Source organism: Lupinus angustifolius, chromosome LG01, assembly GCF_001865875.1.
Source record: "Lupinus angustifolius cultivar Tanjil chromosome LG01, LupAngTanjil_v1.0, whole genome shotgun sequence".
NCBI classification, from domain to species: domain Eukaryota; kingdom Viridiplantae; phylum Streptophyta; class Magnoliopsida; order Fabales; family Fabaceae; genus Lupinus; species Lupinus angustifolius.
This window is the reverse complement of record NC_032009.1, coordinates 22,828,193-22,846,571: the sequence shown is the minus strand read 5'-3', so window position 1 is coordinate 22,846,571 and position 18,379 is coordinate 22,828,193. Positions and strand designations below refer to the sequence as shown.

Genomic DNA, 18,379 nt, shown 5'->3' with positions numbered 1-18,379 from the left:
TCCCTAGAAAAGATATGTGTACGTAGGCGAATAAACTCATTATTTTTTTAATTATAGAAAAACGTTATGACAAGATAATATCTAAAATGTAAATGCATTTTTTGATGGATGATAGAGCTGAGACCATAACCGTAGGGAACAGCCAAATTTGCCTTTGATTATTAATGGTAAAAGCAAAACCACTTAAATGAAGGTGAACCACAACCATGTCTACATTATATTCCAAATTCCAAATTAATCGGAAACTTTTTTAAGTAATCCACCTTCACCTTCACTCTCCCATATCTATTCTTAGAATTCTGTAAGTTCCATCTCAAACATGTCACACTTTCCTCTGCATGTCCCTACCCATACCCAAATCCAGCTAACCAAAAAAATAAGGCAAATCAAACCAAAAAAACAAAGAACAACAACAACAACAACTACTACTACAACCTCAATTTCTCCGAGCAGCGGTCCATTTCTTCCCGGACTTGTTACACCTCCGGCACGGCAATGGCCGCCGCTGTTCGCTTCCATTTCTATCTCTTCATTCTCTCAACAGTACTATCTTTCTACCCTCTCCTTTCTATCAATCCAGAATATGAAGCACTCATCAAACTTAAACAATCATTCTCTACCTCTAACTCTCTCTCTTCTTGGGTCCCAAATCAGAACCCATGTTCTTCAAAATGGGAAGGTGTTATCTGCGTCAATAACGCTATCACAAGCATTCATCTCCCAGATAGAGGTCTTTCTGGAAAGATTGACATCGAAGCTCTCATGCAGATTCATTCCCTTCGTTCTCTTAGTTTCGTTAGAAACAATTTTTCAGGTCCAATACCAGAATTCAATAAACTTGGTGCTCTGAAGGCTATATACTTGACCAAAAACAAATTCTCTGGTCCTATTCCTTCAGATTTCTTCTCTCAGTTAGGCTCCTTGAAGAAAATATGGATATCTAATAACAAGTTCTCTGGGAATATACCTGACTCCTTAACAAAACTTAAGCTTTTAAATGAGTTGCACCTCGAAAACAACGAGTTTTCAGGGCCTATACCTGAGTTTAACAATAGTATTAAATCTTTGGATATGTCAAACAATAAATTACAAGGTGCAATACCCGCTAGCATGGTGAATTTCGGTGCTAACTCTTTCTCTGGGAATGAAGGACTATGCGGGAAGCCATTGGATAAGGAATGTGACGGTACTTTGGCAGCGGGAAAACCTGAAAGTGGGATTAGTTGGGCGGTGAAGGTTATCATAATCCTTGCTATTGCAGCTGTTGTGGCTTTGGCTTTCATATTTATGAAGACCAAGCGTAGAAATGTTGATGATGTTAGCGTGAGGAGCACTCAAAATAATCATAGTGGTCAAAACCAAGTGGACAATGTGGTGCAAGTGCATGTTCCTAGTTCTAACCGTAGTAGGGGCTCGGAACATAGCAGCAAAAAGGGTAGTGAGTCGAAGAAAGGTTCTTCAAGGAGTGGAATGGGTGATCTTATCATGTTGAATGATGAGAAGGGTACGTTTGGATTGCCAGATTTGATGAAAGCTGCGGCTGAGGTTTTGGGAAATGGTGGGTTGGGTTCAGCTTATAAAGCTGCCATGGCGAATGGGATGTCTGTGGTGGTGAAAAGGATGCGGGAGATGAATAAAGTTAGCAGAGACATTTTTGATGCTGAGATGAGACGCTTTGGTAGGCTTAGACATCCTAATATTTTGACTCCTTTGGCTTACCATTACCGCAGAGAGGAGAAGTTATTTGTCACAGATTATAAGCCCAAAGGAAGCTTGTTATTTGTCTTGCACGGTATGTCTATGCATTTTGTATTGGAAAGATCGTAGCATCACATCATTAACAGATTATTATTTTTTGGGTGAATTCAGCATTCAGAGATTATTCTTTGGGGCAAAACCTAGTTAAAAATTATTAGGGTTCTTGTGGTATGGTTTTGAATAAAAAAACATTTTAGTAATGATTTGGTAGCTATATCAATTTTTTGAAAAAAAATTTTGTTATTAAGGAGTTTTATCTAGGTTTGTCATATTTTTTATCAATCAATTCAATATATATTAATAGCAAGGGGTGTGTTTATATTATGTTATTTGCTTTCAGGTGATAGAGGAATAAATCATGCTGAACTAAACTGGCCTACCCGTTTGAATATTGTGAAGGGAATTGCAAGAGGTTTAGGCTTCCTTTATTCTGAATTTTCATTAGAGGACTTGCCCCATGGAAACCTTAAGTCTAGCAATGTTTTACTAACAGATAATTATGAGCCACTCCTAAGTGATTTTGCCTTTCATGCACTCATCAACCCTAGCTATGCTATACAAACAATGTTTGCCTATAAAACTCCTGATTATGTACACTACCAAACCATTTCACAGAAAACTGATGTTTATTGCCTTGGAATTATCATTCTTGAAATGATCACAGGCAAATTCCCTTCTCAATATCATAGTAATGGAAAGGGTGGGACTGATGTAGTGCAATGGGTCTTCACAGCAATTTGTGATAGAAGAGAGGAGGAATTGATTGATCCAGAGTTAAAAGGCAATACAAATTCACTGAATCAAATGTTGCAACTACTACAAGTTGGGGCTTCTTGCACAGAAAGCAACCCTGAGCAAAGACTTAACATGAAAGAAGCCATTACGAGGATAGAGGAGGTACAAGTCTAAAGATATTAAATGTGTCAATATGCTAGCTTAGTTCAAGTTGCTTTTGTAGGTGAAAATATATTGCAGGCCTAGGAAAAATTAATTCCATTCAGCATCCTGACCCAAAGTTCAGCCATTCATGAATGATAAAAGCAGTGAGTGAATTTGTGCATGATAAAAACACACATGGTAGAGAAGAATAGAGGGGGGAAAGAGAGAAGGATAGAATGGCTTCATGGATCAGTTATGTTACTAGGAATGGTGACATGAAATCATCTCAGTCTAAATATTAAGAAACAAAAACCCGAAGTTGTGAAATTGTCTGCAATTATTATAAATGGAACATTTTTTAGACAGCATCCTTCAAATTTAATGGTTGTAGCCCAAGGATTTTCCACTTTTGTTCTTATGTTCATCAAATCCATTTTTTTTAAATTGTAAAATTATTTTTCTTTTTAATGTTAGCCAATACAAATTATGAAATGCCCAATGTCCAAATGCTATTTTTTTTCATTCTTTTTCCTTTCATTCCTGTTCATTTGTTTTTGGCATTATTGGATACTATTAAGCGCCCTACTATTAATTGGAAAAGGATAGTGAAATTGAATTATTACAAGATTGCTCAACGGAGCACACGGAATTGAAAATCTGAAAGTAACACTCCAAGTCTGAAACAATCATTCTCATGGTTTAATAGTTGCAGTGGATTATTCATTCTTTGGCACCGTCTTTCTGTCTAGTTTAGTTCAATTTTCTCTCTCTGTGAATGCATATCACATTTTCTCTCTCTGAATGCTTATAACATTTCCAGTAAATAAGTTTAGCACAATTGTTAGTCGAATTTCTCATGGGTTTGACCATTTTTGTGTATGGGAAATGTTTTGTTAATAGACATAAAATAATTATGGTGGTGGCTATGACCCAAAAGATATTAGCCTCCACCCCTGATCTAAAAATATGATCAGTGTCTTGTCCTAAGAGGAAGTATTGCCTAATATTTAATCTTATTATAAAAATCACAGAGACAAAACTTTTTGTTCTTTGTTGTCCATAGACCTTTGAAAATGAGTTAGGCCACCAAGTACGAGTCGATGCAGTTTTGGGTTGGGTTGACCAATTTAGTTGCGGACTAATAATTGTTAGTTCAGTGGGATGGTCCATTGGGCCATTTTTAATTTTACCAGCTCAAATGAATCAAATTATATATATATATATGCTGATAGTGTATGAGTTCTTTATAATATTACTGTATTATCTATTACTTATGTTTTTCATAATTGACTCTTACAGAAAGTAATATAAATAAATGATGGATGATTTTTCTACTTTGCATAAATTTTTGTATTAATAGTATATAGATATTAAATTTAAAAATAAAACTAGGTAAAAAATAATCCTACAATAACCATAAAAAACATCCAAAACTATATTGTCATTTATGCACCAACGTTATAAGTGAAACCAATATCAACCATTCTTAATTGTTGTTTCTCTAGCATAAAAGAAACTTGCTAGATATGACTAAAGGTACCTATCGGGATGGTTCAATTCAACATATATACATGTTTTTTTATATTTTAGCAAATCAAATGCAACATTTCTGCGAACTAATAACATAAAGATTTATATACAATTATTATTTACTTGAATTAGTTTTTTAAAAAATCTATAATAATTAAATATGAACAATAGATAATACAATAATAATGTATAAATGGTAAGAAATCGTTCACGTTAGAGTATCCACAACCTTTTGGCAATCATCGTCCACCATGTCCAGCCTTGCTCTGAAACTACCATGAGAGCATTTCTGATCCCACCCTTTAATAAAAAAATATATATTTGTTTTATTTAAATTTAACTTAACCATATATCATACAATTATAAATACTAAACAAGACTAAAGTACGCTTGATTAATTGTTTACCAAAAATAAATGGATTGCTTAGATATATTGCATAAGGTAGTCTCTATCTCAAACTCATCTTTATATTATTTACAAAAAAGTCACGTTTAAATTTATATTTATGTATACTGGAGAGATTCTCATGATATTAACATAATCAGAAAATTGGCCATTTAGTATAGTATAAATGTTAACATCAACCTATAATCTACTATTTATGTATTGAATATCGTTGAAGTTTCTAAAAAAAGAAACATAACTAATATGCTACTAGTATAGAAAACTGAACATATTCAATAGAAAATATTAGAAATTCATTAAAGTCTTATTACATAATTATTAATCACCTACTCACAATAAGATTAAGACATGCATAGTTGTTTACCAAAAAAAAAAAAAATGGTTTACTTACATACATTGCATAAGGCCTACTCATATTCATGTGATATGGTCTATGTAAAGATGAAAGTATCTCATTATTTTTTGTAGGGAAACTCGTGTCATTATTATTTTGTGTAGGGTGGTTTTTATTATATTCAAATTACCAATTATTAAGCTTTTTTTTTTAAATTTATATGAATATTTATATAAAACCCAGGCCAGCAAGGAAGCACTAGGATGAGAGGAAACACATATGACCTAATATAGACACCGAACACACTACACAATGATATATATATATATATATAATTAATATAATATTGACATAAAACAATTAAGAATGGTTTACTTAGATATATTGTACAAAGTTAACTATTTTTTTTTTCTATCTACAAATATTATATGATGATATGAGAGGTGATATTGTTCGAGTTAGAAATATCTACAATTCTAACTCTCTAACATGGGGTTTTCTCTATAGTAACATTAGAACCCAAGTCTAACTTGACAAGAAATAAATAAATATCATTTAAATCAATTATTCGTTGATATATTTATATGTATATAATTTTTTTTATAAAGAAGCCAAATCTTAAATTAAAAGAAATGAATCATGGTTTAAAAGTTTGGATGGATTAATGTAAACATAATAAAAAGCTAATGTTATGTAATGTTATGATATTTTCAACTATAATAAAGATATAGAAAATTACAAAATAACATTATAATTAAGAGTGTTTGAAAAATTCAACACAGATGATATCTAGACACTACAAGCGCAAATGACTATTGTGAAATGCCTATATTTTCTTGATATCTAGAAGGAAGGGTGGACATGTCAATTTAATACTCACTATCACTCATAGTCATGTTTATACTTATAGAATGTTGAAAGAATATTCTTGGAATTAAGTAATTGTTTTGTTTACCGTGATTATCGTGGAGGACTATTATTTGTGGATTCATGCTGCTTATTCCATTGAAGTGGTTCAGAATGGCAATACATGCTTATAAAAGTCTCGCAAGTTGAGTTCTTGTTTACATCAACATATCCTCCAAAACATTTCCATTTGAGGGGATTGATTATATATTAAGGTTTCATACTTGATGGGAAATCGAGAATTATCAAGTGTAACTTATGTGGGTGAATCACATATTGAAAAATAATGAATAATTTAAAGTGAATTTAAGTAGCACTACCTATAAACTTAATACCTTAATATTTTGAGTCAATATGTGATATTAAATTCAGTCATATATTTGTTCACTTAAATCTATTTAACTAGATTTTTTTTGTTTTGACCTCTCCCATAACACGTGCAAAAGTAATTAGTAAAATTTCCAAACATTACAATTTTAGTGGAACATATTCCATAATTTTAATATAACTAATTTCAAATAAGTAGATTATATTTACTTTCATTTTATAAAGTTGTTACATAAATATATATTTTAATTTAGTTAACCCGTACAAGTACAAATACTAATAAACGATTGTAAGATGGTTTACTTGTTCACCCAAAATTTGGTTTACGTGGATATATTGCATAAATTAAGGCGACTTAAAGTCATGGTCATATATTTATGTGTGTGTCAACTTGAAACCACCTCATTATGTTTATAAACTATTTATATATATTTATAGTCATGTTTATATGTAGATTTAAACTTGAAAACATTTTATTATATTTATATTTTGTTTCTTTTTACATGACAATTTGCAAATAGTCAATTATTAACTTTATTTTTAAAATTATATGATTATTCATAGGTGGGAATGGATGGGTGGAGACATCGTTTCCTAATTCCTAGTCATAATCAACTCAAAATCATGATTATATTTATATAAACTTAGAGCATCTCATTCTATTTATATATTTGTCCCGTTTACCTTCATTATCATTGATACAAGTCTTACAAAAAAACAAAAAGGTGAAACATCATGGTGGATTCATATGGTTTTATTAATATTATTCTCTCTCATGAACTTTAGGAAAAAAATGTTAACAGTGTTGGAGTAAATTAAAGTTCAAAATAATAAACAATAAGAATTGAAAATTGCACAGTAGGTAAAAATATGTTAGGTCATCTCTTATAGACTTACTATCCTATAACAGGAAATATTTTTTCATAAACAAGTCATAGTCATGCTTATACTTTTTAAAAATTATTTAGCTTAGTATACCTGATTTTAGGGGATATAAAAAGTCTATTAAATATAACATTAGAAATATATAATTATATTATATATATATTATATTATTTTAGTAACTAATATTATCATATATGAAATTTTATTATAGGAATGTATAAAAAATATAATTTAATCGTTTATAATATAATTGGATAACAAGTGAGGCTAGACTTTTAAGACTGTTAGAATCTCAGCAAGAAAATCACAAAGAAGAAAGAGTATGAATATTGATTGATTATCAACAAGAAGAACTTCCTTCTTATAAAAAGTTTACAACAACAGAAAAAACAGAATTTCAAACTTCCAAACTAAAATAGTAAGTTTCAACCAACTTGAACAAATATCTCTACTGCAACTAACTACCATTTAATACATTTGGATTATATTTTTACTTCTAACATTCTCCCCTAAGCCAAATATATGCTAGATAGAACTCCTATCTTCTTCCTTAGATCATCAAATCTATCACCCTTCTATGCTTTGGTGAAGATATCTGCCAACTGCAATTCTGTTCTACAGTAGCCTACTTCAATCCTTCCTCTGCTCACCAAGTCTCTAAGGTAGTGAAACCTTACCTCTATGTGCTTGCTTCTGCCATGGCTCACTGGGTTTTTGGCTAAGCTAATAGCAGAAATGTTATCAATCTTTAATTGCATTGGAGTCTTGACATCAACCTTCATTTCCCTCATCAATTCTTCAAGCTATACTGCCTAACATGCGGCATAACTCCCTGAGATGTATTCTGCTTTACAACTAGACAATGCAATGACTGGTTGTTTTTTAGAACACCAAGAAATTGGAGCATCATTAAACAAAAACAAGTATCCTGATGTGCTTTTTCTTTCCACCAAGTCACCACAGTAATCTGAGTCTGCAAATCCAACCATTTTCAACCTTGTTTCGTGCCCTGTCTCATGCTTCTTGACTGGAAATAATACACCATAATCACTTGTTCCTTGCACATATCTTAGCAATCTTTTAAGTGCTGACATATGAGATTTCTTAGGATTACACATGAATCTGCTTACTAATCCAACACCATATGACAAATCTGGCCTGCTATTGCATAGAAACCTCAGGGATCCTACCATCTGTTTGTATAGAGTCTCATTCACTGCCTCACATTCTTCATCTTTTGTAAGTTTCAGCCGAGTCTCAATTGGATTCATTGCTGGATTACATGAGCTCATGTTGAACCTCTGCAATAAATCTTTGGCATATTTTTTCTGATGCATTAGAATTCCAGCAGAGGTGTATGTGAATTCTAAGCCAAGGAAATAGCTTAGCTTTCCCAGATCTGTCATTTCGAATTCAGCTTTCATAACTTTCTTGAACTCTTCAATTTCCTTTGGATTGGAACCTGTAATGAGTAGATCATCAACATATAGGCATATTATCATCAAGTCACCATTTCTACCCTCTTTGACATATACACCATGCTCTACAATGCATTTGTTGAACTTCAGTTTAAAAAGGAATGAGTCAATCCTTTTATTCCAAGCCCTTGGAGCTTGCTTCAATCCATATAATGCCTTTCTTAGCTTGTAGACATGATGCTCTTTCCTTTTCACTATGAATCCAGGAGGTTTCTGAACATACACTTCTTCTTCTAATGGACCATGAAGAAAGGCTGATTTTACATCAAGCTAGAATAATTCCCAGTTTCTTGCACAAGCAACACCTAATACCAATCTTATTGTCTCAATTCTTTGTGTAGTCCAAGCCTTCTCTTTGCAAAAATCCCTTAGCAACTAATCTTGCTTTATATTTGGATATGGATCCATCAGGGTTGAGCTTTTGCTTGAATACCCACTTCACTCCAATCTGGTGCTTATCCTCTGGCAATTCAACTAGGTTCCATCTCTTGTTCTTTTCAATGGACATGAGTTCTTCAGCCATTGCTTCCTTCCAAACAGAGTTTTGTAGTGCATCAGTTTCATTGATTGGCTCTGCCTCAGCCATAAGTGCTATGAGTGCTAAGTATACTAAGTCACCTTCATCATTGACTTCACTGTCTTGATTAATCTCATAATCAGTGAATCTTGTGGGTATTGATCTCATTCTTTGTGATCTTTGAGTAGTAGGGATGCTGCTAATTCTTTGATTCTCTTCTACAGATGCAGTGTCTTCATTAACCAGATCAGGCAAGATTCTCCTTAAGCTTGTTGTGTTGTTGTCCCAATTCCACCTTTCATGCTCTAATATAACAACATCTCTGCTAATGTGCACTCTATCTTTGACAGGGTCATAGAGTTTGTATGCTCCTGTAGGATGATGTCCAATGAACACCATTGCCTCACTCTTGTCTTGGAGTTTGGTTCTCCTTTGGTCAGGAACATGCTTGAACGCAAGTGAGCCAAAGACATTGAGGTGACTCACCATTGGTTTCTGACCTGTCCAGACTTCCATTGGGACTACCCCTTCAAGCCTTTTTGTTGGACATCTATTTAAGATGTATGTTGAGGTTGCAACTGCTTCACCCCAAAATCTTTGTGGCATGCCTTTCTCTTTGATCAAGCTCCTAGCCATTTCCACGATTGTTCTATTTCTTCTTTCTGCTAGCCCATTATGCTGAGGTGTGTATGGAGCAGTGACCTCATGTTTGATGCCATGCTTTTGACCTATGAAGCACGGATTCGTCAAACATCCTCACGTGTCGGTGTCCGATACGTATCCGAGATGGATACGCTCGGATTCGTGAAGGATACGTATCCATAGAGTATCCAAAAATTAAAAAAATAAAATAAATAAATATTAAGACACGTGTCCGATTCGTTTTCAATAAAATATAGGATATATAGATTCGTTTTCAGTAAATTATAGGATATATAGATTCGTTTCCAATAAAACATGATAAGATAGATTCTTTTCCAATAAAATAGGATAAGATAGATTCGTTTCCAATAAAAAAGGATAAGATAGATCCGTTTTCATTAAAATATGATAAGATATATTTGTTAATGGAGGGCAACGATTTTAAATTTCCATTATATTTTTTTACTTTGGATATTTTGATTTACACTTATAATTTTATCATATTTTATGTATTTTTATTATTTTATACGCGTATCCCTGAACGTATCGTATCCTATATTTTGGAAAAAATGCGTGTCGACGTATCGGATACGTATCGTACCCAATACACGTATCAGTATCCGTGCTTCATAGCTTTTGACAATAAGTTGTGAAAGCATTTGATGTGAATTCACCTCCACCATCTGTTCTGAGGATTTTCAACATCTTTCCTGTTTCCCTTTCAATTGTTGCCTTGAATTCTAGGAACATTTCATAGGCTTGACTCTTTTGTTTCAACACATATAGCCAAATCATCCTACTGAATTCATCAACAAAGGTAATGAAGTACCTGTTTCCAACAAGTGATGATTCTTCGAATGGGCCGCAGATATCTGAATGCACCACTCCTAAGATCCCTTTAGCCCTCATCCTCAGGTGAGATTTAAAAGGTCTTCTAGACTGCTTCCCAGCCAAGCAAACCTCACACATTTTCTTAGGCAGCATAGTTATAGGAATTCCATGCACTATGTTAGCTAGGCTAAGTTGGTGTAAGTTTTTGAAGTTTAAGTGTCCATACCTGCAATGCCAGAGCCAACTTTCATAAATGGAATTCATGACAGCAAGGCATTGAACTTCAGCAGCAATGATGTTTACTTGGAATGTCATGTTCTTAGTCAATTTGCTTCTTAGGATGAGTTTCTTCTCAGCATCATACAACTCACACTGACCATTCTTCATTATTGATGTGAAGCCTTTTTGCACCAACTGACCAATGCTCAATAGATTACATTTCAGTCCTGGAATGAACAGAACATCAGAGATTAATGCCTTTGAACCATTTCTCATCAGAATCACAATATCTCATGTTCCTTCCACCTTGAGAGTGCTATCATCTGCAAACTTCACACTGCTTTGCTTGCTAGGGTCAAAATCTGCAAGCCATTCCATGTGGCTAGTCATATGATTTGAGCACCCTGAGTCAAGATACATGACTCATGGCTATGCTCTGCAGAGTTTGTGACCATTAGTGTTAGTGGTTCTTCTTCAAGTTCTTCTTGAACTGTGTAGGCTTCTTTCTCATCATTATTATTTTTGGCTTTTTCACTGAAGCACTTATAAGAATAGTGACCATTTTTGTGGCATTTGAAACACTCAACATTCCTTTTGTCATACTTCTTTTGTTTCCAATTCCTTCTTGATCTTCCTATTCTATCTGAAGATTCAGACCAATTTGGATCTCCCCTGCTCTTCTTTCCTTTCCACTTTCTTGTTTTATGACTATCTTCATCTCTGAAACTTGTTGCCTTCAAGGCTTGTTCTGGATTCTTGGTTGGATTCCTTTCAAGCAGTCTCATTTCATGTGCTTCTAAGGAACTTTGAAGCTCCTCTATCTTCATTCCCGAGACATCTTTGGATTCTTCTATGGCTACTACAATGTAGTCAAACTTTTGAGGTAAGGATCTCCTGACCTTTTCAATGATCATGAGATTTGTCATCACTTCTCCACAAGCTTTCATCTAGTTTGTCATTGTGAGTACTTTTGTAAAATAGTCACTTATCTTCTCAATTTCTTCCATTTAAGTTAATTCATATTGCTTTCTAAGGGTTTGAAGCTTTACCTTTTTTATCTTGTCTCCACCAGAGTGGCTTCGAACTAAGATATCCCATGCTTCTTTTGCAGTGTTTGCATTCTGGATTTTTTCAAAATGTGTATCATCAACACATTGATGCACTAGGAATAATGCTTTGTTATCCTTCTTCTTGGCCTCTTTGAACATGGTCCTCTGAATTTCAGTGGCATCAGGACCAGGTACAAGAAGTCCATCTTCAATTGCATCACTTACTTCTTGAAAGTTGAACAATACTTTCATCTGCTTGCTCCATCTGTCCCAATTCTTCTCTGTTAGCATAGGAAGACTCATTGACGGTAGGTTTCCTCCATTTCCAACCATTTCTGAACCAGATCTAGCTTCTCTGCTCCTCACTTCTTATGCGCAGCCTTCACTTCTCTTGCAACAACACCAATCCTAATTCACACACAGTGAACTTCTCGATTTGCACTCTACACGCAGTAGCAGATTTGAGGGAGTGAATTTTTGAGGCGTGATTCTCAGGTCCTTAGGTATGGAACGTGCTCTGGATACCACTTGTTAGAATCTCAGCAAGAAAACAGAAAGAAGAAAGAGTATGAATATTGATTGATTATCAACAAGAAGAACTTCCTTCTTATAGAAAGTTTACAACAACAGAAAAAACAGAATTTCAAACTTCCTAACTAAAATAGTAAGTTTCAACCAACTGGAACAAATATCTCTACTGCAACTAACTACCATTTAATACATTTGGATTACATTTTTACTTCTAACAAAGACAAATAACTTTTTGGCTTCTTAAGTACGTGCATTTACAATAAAGAAAATTAGGAAGAAAAATAGTTTATGATTTATGCTTATAAAGTGTATAAAGTCCCACATAAAGTATAAGAGGACTTTAATGAGCTCTTAATTGACTCAATAATTATTGTATACTATTTCAAAATTAATTTTTCTCTACTGATTTTCGTTTTTCCTTTAAGATAAAAATAAAAAGAGTTATAGAAACGTCTAATGAACACTTAGTGACTCAATAATGGTCAAATGTCATCCCAAATTCAACTCATCTTCATGTTATTTTAAAAAAAAAGGTTTAAATGAATGAGCATTTATTAGCCTAATAATAGAGAAAAAATATTCATTTTGTGACCAAGCATAGATAATATGATAATTATTACAGCTTTATAGAAATTAGTAAAATATATCAACTGATGATTATGAGCTGGCTAAACCAATCAACTCATGGCTAAACCCTAAACCTCATATATTAATTTAGTTAACCCCTACAAGTACAAATACTAATCAACCATTATAAGATGGTTTACTTGTTGACCAAAAAAATTGGTTTACCTGGATATATTGCATAAATTAAGCCGACTCATGGTCATGTTATATATTTATGTTGTAAACTTGAAACCAGCTCATTATGTTTATAAAATTGTTGTCAGATTTTGTATTGTTTGTTGAAATAACCGACATACTTAGATAAAAATATATTTTGCTGGTTTACTGAGGGAAAATGGTTTACTTTGTACGGTTGTTTATATAATTGTGTTACCGTCTTATCATGTATGTTTCTATGAGTAAACTTTATTATGCTTATAATTTTTACATGAAAATATTCTCATGTGAATGACCCTATATATATTTATACTTGTAGTCATCATGAGCTTATGAAATACACCACTCTATTTAGATTTAAGAGTTTGCTGAAAGTGAATGTGATGAGTGAAATTTATTTGAAGAAAAATGAGTTGATATAAACATATATATGGCGTATACTCATGTTTATATGTATATTTAAACTTGAAAGCATTTTATGGTATTTATATAATTGTTTCGTTTTCCATGACTATTTGCTTATATACAATTATTAAGTTTTTAAAATTTGTATTATTATTCATATAATACCCCTGGAATGAAAGGGTGGAGAGATCGGTTTCCTAGTCATAATCGACTCATAATCATGCTTATTTTTTATAAACTTGAGAGCATCTCATTATATTTATATAATTGTTTCGTTTACCTTGATTATTTTTTATACAAGTCAGAGAATAAAAACAAAAAGCTTTAAACATCATGGTGATGGTGACATCATATGGCTTTATAAATATTATTCTATCCATTTCATATTGAATAAAAAATGGTAAAAGTTTGTTCTAAATCATAGTTAAGATAATAAAGATAAGAATTGAATTTGTACACTAGAAATAGGGGCAAGCACATGTGAGATCCTTTCTCATAAGTCTATTACCTTACCTTTAATAGCTCATGTCAGTCCATTTAATAAATAATTCATGTTTAGACTTTTAAAAAATATATTTAGTTTATTAAGCAGATTTTAGATCATTTAAATTAAAAGAACTATAGAGCCCAACACAATGACATAATTATATGATATATTTATATTATACTATTTTAATATAAATATTATTATTATATATGAAATTTTATTATAAAATATGTATATAAAATATAATTTAATTGTTAATTTTAGATTTATATATTTACATCAGACATGTTAGTTTATTTAAAGATAAATTTTATTGGTCTATTTAAAAGTTTGAAGACATAATAAGGTTTCAAATAAACTAACATGTTGTGAGACTTCTAAAGATATTAGAGAGAAACTTTAACTTTTTTTATCAGGTAAATAAGTAAAGACTATTTTTAGGATCTACTTGTTTAAATTAAAGTCGAGTGTGACCTCTTTCAATTAAATTGATAACTACAAGTATAGTTTATTACAATAAATTGCCAATGCCACTTTACAAATGAGGATGTTTAGTGTGAGAGAAGTTATGCAAATAAGTAAATATAATTATTATTGATATGAAATATGTGATCACAAAGTTGTAAATAGTGCAAAAGTAATTATGGACTATTAAAAAAGCGTTCCCTTTTCACTTTTGACAATTTTTTCTATCCTTTGAAGACGGATAAAATACTAATTTAAAATCTCTCAAATATTAAAAACTCTCTCCAAGACTACCAATAATCAATTCCTAGTAGATTTTAAAAAGGGAGTGGGGTACTCAATAATACCAATAATAGCAAACTAAGCAATCTATGACACAAGCTAAGAAAAAAGATCCTTTCTATTAAGAAATCACGACTGAGTAAGACACTACGTCTTGAACTAAAACTTTAAAACATTTTAATGTGTTTCCTTCTTATAAACTCATTCACTTTTCCACGCATATCCAATGTGGGATTTCATACTTGAATAAACCCAACATAATATCCAACTCGACGGTAGAATGAGTATAACAAATTAATAGCAAGTGCATGTATTTGTTACTATATAAGGCCAAGTGACTAACCATTTTGGATAAGAGAATCATAGAGAAAGAGGAAGAGTACGTAAGGAACAAAAAGAAAGATAGAAACTATGTCTTTGTCGGCATCAGAGATCGTAGAGAAGTTGAATCTGGAGGCTCACCACCAAGGCGGGTTCTACACTGAAACATTCCAAGATGATTCCATTCTTCTTCACAAGTCTCAGTTGCCCTCTGAATGTAACTATTTTCTTTCATCTATCTATGTTACTATATAATCTTTGCACATATGTATTATTCATTGCTTTTGAATTTGATGATGTGATTTTGTTTTGGGAAATAATAACAATAGATAAAGGAGATCGCCACGTATCAAGCTCAATAAATTTTCTGATTCCGTCTGGGAGTGTAAGTCGTGCTCATCGCATACCTGGTGCTGAAACATGGCATTATTACCTAGGAGAGTCTCTCACGGTATCTATCTATCCTTTTTCTTCTCTTAACTATAACAACAACAATCAAGTCTTTATTCACAAAGTCGGCTCTATATATCGAAGGATGAATTAATTTAATGATTTGCAGATAGTTGAGCTGAACGGGAAAGATGGGGATGTGAAGTTGACCCGCCTTGGACCCAATCTAAGTGAAGGTGAGATACCTCAATACACTGTCCCTTATGGTTCCGATGTGTGGGTTGGTGCTTTTCCAACTCATGATTTTAGCATCTTTTCTGAGAAGGAATTCATCAAAGCTCCAGAGAGGGATGGTGAGAGTCATTACTCTTTAGTAGGACTTACTTTTGCTCCTGCTTTTCATCTTGAAGACTATGAGCTAGCTAAACCATCAGATCTCATTCCTCATTTTCCCCATCTCGAACCTCTCCTCGATGCTCTTATTTACATTGACTCAGAGTGATCTTATCAATTCACTGCTTTCTTTCTTCACTGTAATCCTTATTGTTATTCACTGGTTTTCTGTTGTTTCAGCCTTTCATAAAATAAAACTGTATCTGTATCTGTAATATTGTATTATGTTCTGTACTGCTTTTTCATAATAATCAAATAATGTCTATATGCACCATGGACAAGGGTTGACGCGTGTGGTGGAGCTTTCCCTTGCATTTATTCTGACTTGGTTTCTAAAGCAACAACATAAAAAACAATAAATATATTCATACTAAGGTGACAATTGAAGTAGGAAAGAGAGTACATGATTTGATTAGAAAAATGTCAAATTTCTTAGAGGATTTTTGTAAGATATAATAAAGGAAGAATTCATTAATAAAAATAATTAAGAGTATAAAATGGGGGGATGGGGAAGAAAGAACAGACATATGATGCAATTAGAAAGAATTCATGATCAAAGTGTTTAGTAATTAGAAAGAGTTCATGATCAAGCAGCAACACCAGTGTTTAGTATTTGACTCTAGGGAAGATTCAACTCTTAATGATCATATTACATTACAGTGAAAGTGAATTAGGCCGGGAATTAAGCTTCCAAAGGAATAGGAATCACGTGTCCAGAACGATATCCCACCTTATGTAACAATCCAATCAGAGTGTTACTTTTTATTACTTTTTGTTTTTAAAAATATTCTTTTATTCACATGTGAACATGTGATTAGTTTGGAACAGTAAATGAGACATAGTTGGAGACAGGTGATCTTCATCCCTTCGAAAGGGTGGGCTTAGTAAAAAACAAAAAAAATACAAAAGGTTGGATGATATCGTGAGTACCCTTACAGCCTAAATAAAGCATATAAATGCAAAAGGAGGTGGAAGGAGAACAAGTTTTCAGGATAGAAACAAAGAGAAGTTTGGAGCCGAATCTGTATTCACAAATGAAGAAGACATCAGTAAAAGAAATAAAATCCTAAAAAAGACTCTTGATTTTGATATGTACACCACACCATAGGTAGAATTTTTCATTCATACGTAGGCGATTTTACAAAAGCATCATAATAAATTATGTATTGACCGCGTATAATGAACATAACCCATTTGGACTAGCCAACTACGAGTAAGTGAATCTTTGGACTGGGCTGGGTCAATTTAGTTGTGGGCTAATAGTTGTTAGTACTAATTTTTTCAAAATTTATTTCAAAACCATGCTATGGAACCAATAAATTACTAACCTTAAAAATCAGGCTCGTGAAATGTATTCTACCAAAGCCCTAAAAAATATTCAAACGTATACTCTCTTCTATGCATCAATATTATATATATAAAAAAAACTTATATTAAATATGAATGACTAGTTTAAATTTTAAGTTTATCTAGTACTAGCGTGTTGACAGGCACTCCCGTGCCTGTCAACTCGCTTTCCTATTGTTTGTAACGTGTTGTAATTGAATACATTAAATAAAATTGAACATTCAAATAGTTTAGTAACTCACATTTATTTTTATAGGTAAAAAAAAAAGTATGATTAATACATAATCATTGAAATAAATCCTAATATATAAAGTCTTAATGGAATGTTTGTGAACTGCATTCTTATTTTTGTAATAATGATTGCACAAAGTAATAGACATGATAAATGAGTAATGAATTTTCTTTGATATGAGGAAATTGAGAAATATTTTTATGTTTAGAGTGTTGTTATTGAATACTGAAGCCACAATGTCGAATTATATTGGAAAAACCACAAAATTTATATATTTTTTATAGGAAAAATAATAGGTAATTTGGCTGATGTACAATACTTTTTTATAGAAATATGAAATATGTACATAATTTGTAATTGAATTACAAAAAGCTGTAAGATTAAGTAAAGAAGAAAATAATAATGTGTAATGAAAGTAATAATGACAGTATTCTCAATACTACACCTTATTAAGAAATAACTATGAAATGAAGAAACACAGTGAAGAAATAGGGACTATTATGTAGAGTAGAAAAGACGACATTGTGAGCTTCTGAATCTCATTAGATTTGTGACTGTTGAGAACCGTTGGGTTGTTCTTGATAATCGTTGGTTGTTACTGAAGTATGACGGTCACATAAATGTAGATGTATGTAGTAACATCATTAGCATTAAGTCAATGCAATAAAATATCTTTAAAAACAATATTCTTTGTGAAATCACCCTCTTCCCCTTGAATTTTTCCTTCTTTAATAAGAATTTTTGTGGTAGCTTTTGAAACCCCTCTTGATAGAGCAACATATAGTTGTCCGTGTCCAAAGACATGTTTAGGAAGATAAATGCCTACATTAGGAATGGTTTGTCCTTGTGCCTTATTTATGGTGAGTGCAAAACTTAATCGCACAGGAAATTGCTTTCTGATAAGAACAAAAGGGAGTCCTGCATTGTCTGACGTTTTAAGTTTAATCCTAGGTAGAAAAGCTCTATGTCCAGCATGTTGGCC

At 32.5% G+C, this 18,379-nt stretch overlaps 3 protein-coding genes across 3 annotated transcripts; 2 read left to right on the top strand and 1 right to left on the bottom strand.

Moving 5' to 3' along the window:
• Window positions 275-3,138, top strand: LOC109356384 (pollen receptor-like kinase 3). Its single transcript, XM_019599715.1, has 2 exons — window positions 275-1,792; window positions 2,099-3,138. The coding sequence occupies exons 1-2, from the start codon at window positions 496-498 to the stop codon at window positions 2,665-2,667; spliced, it is 1,866 nt and encodes a 621-aa protein (XP_019455260.1). The 5' UTR covers window positions 275-495; the 3' UTR covers window positions 2,668-3,138.
• Window positions 11,004-12,094, bottom strand: LOC109361835. The gene is made up of 3 exons (XM_019607390.1): window positions 11,762-12,094; window positions 11,131-11,659; window positions 11,004-11,074 (listed from the first exon to the last, which is right to left on the bottom strand). Exons 1-3 carry the CDS (start codon window positions 12,092-12,094, stop codon window positions 11,004-11,006), a joined length of 933 nt encoding a protein of 310 aa, XP_019462935.1.
• LOC109356374 lies at window positions 15,063-16,092 on the top strand. The gene is made up of 3 exons (XM_019599704.1): window positions 15,063-15,252; window positions 15,365-15,486; window positions 15,595-16,092. The coding sequence occupies exons 1-3, from the start codon at window positions 15,126-15,128 to the stop codon at window positions 15,925-15,927; spliced, it is 582 nt and encodes a 193-aa protein (XP_019455249.1). The 5' UTR covers window positions 15,063-15,125; the 3' UTR covers window positions 15,928-16,092.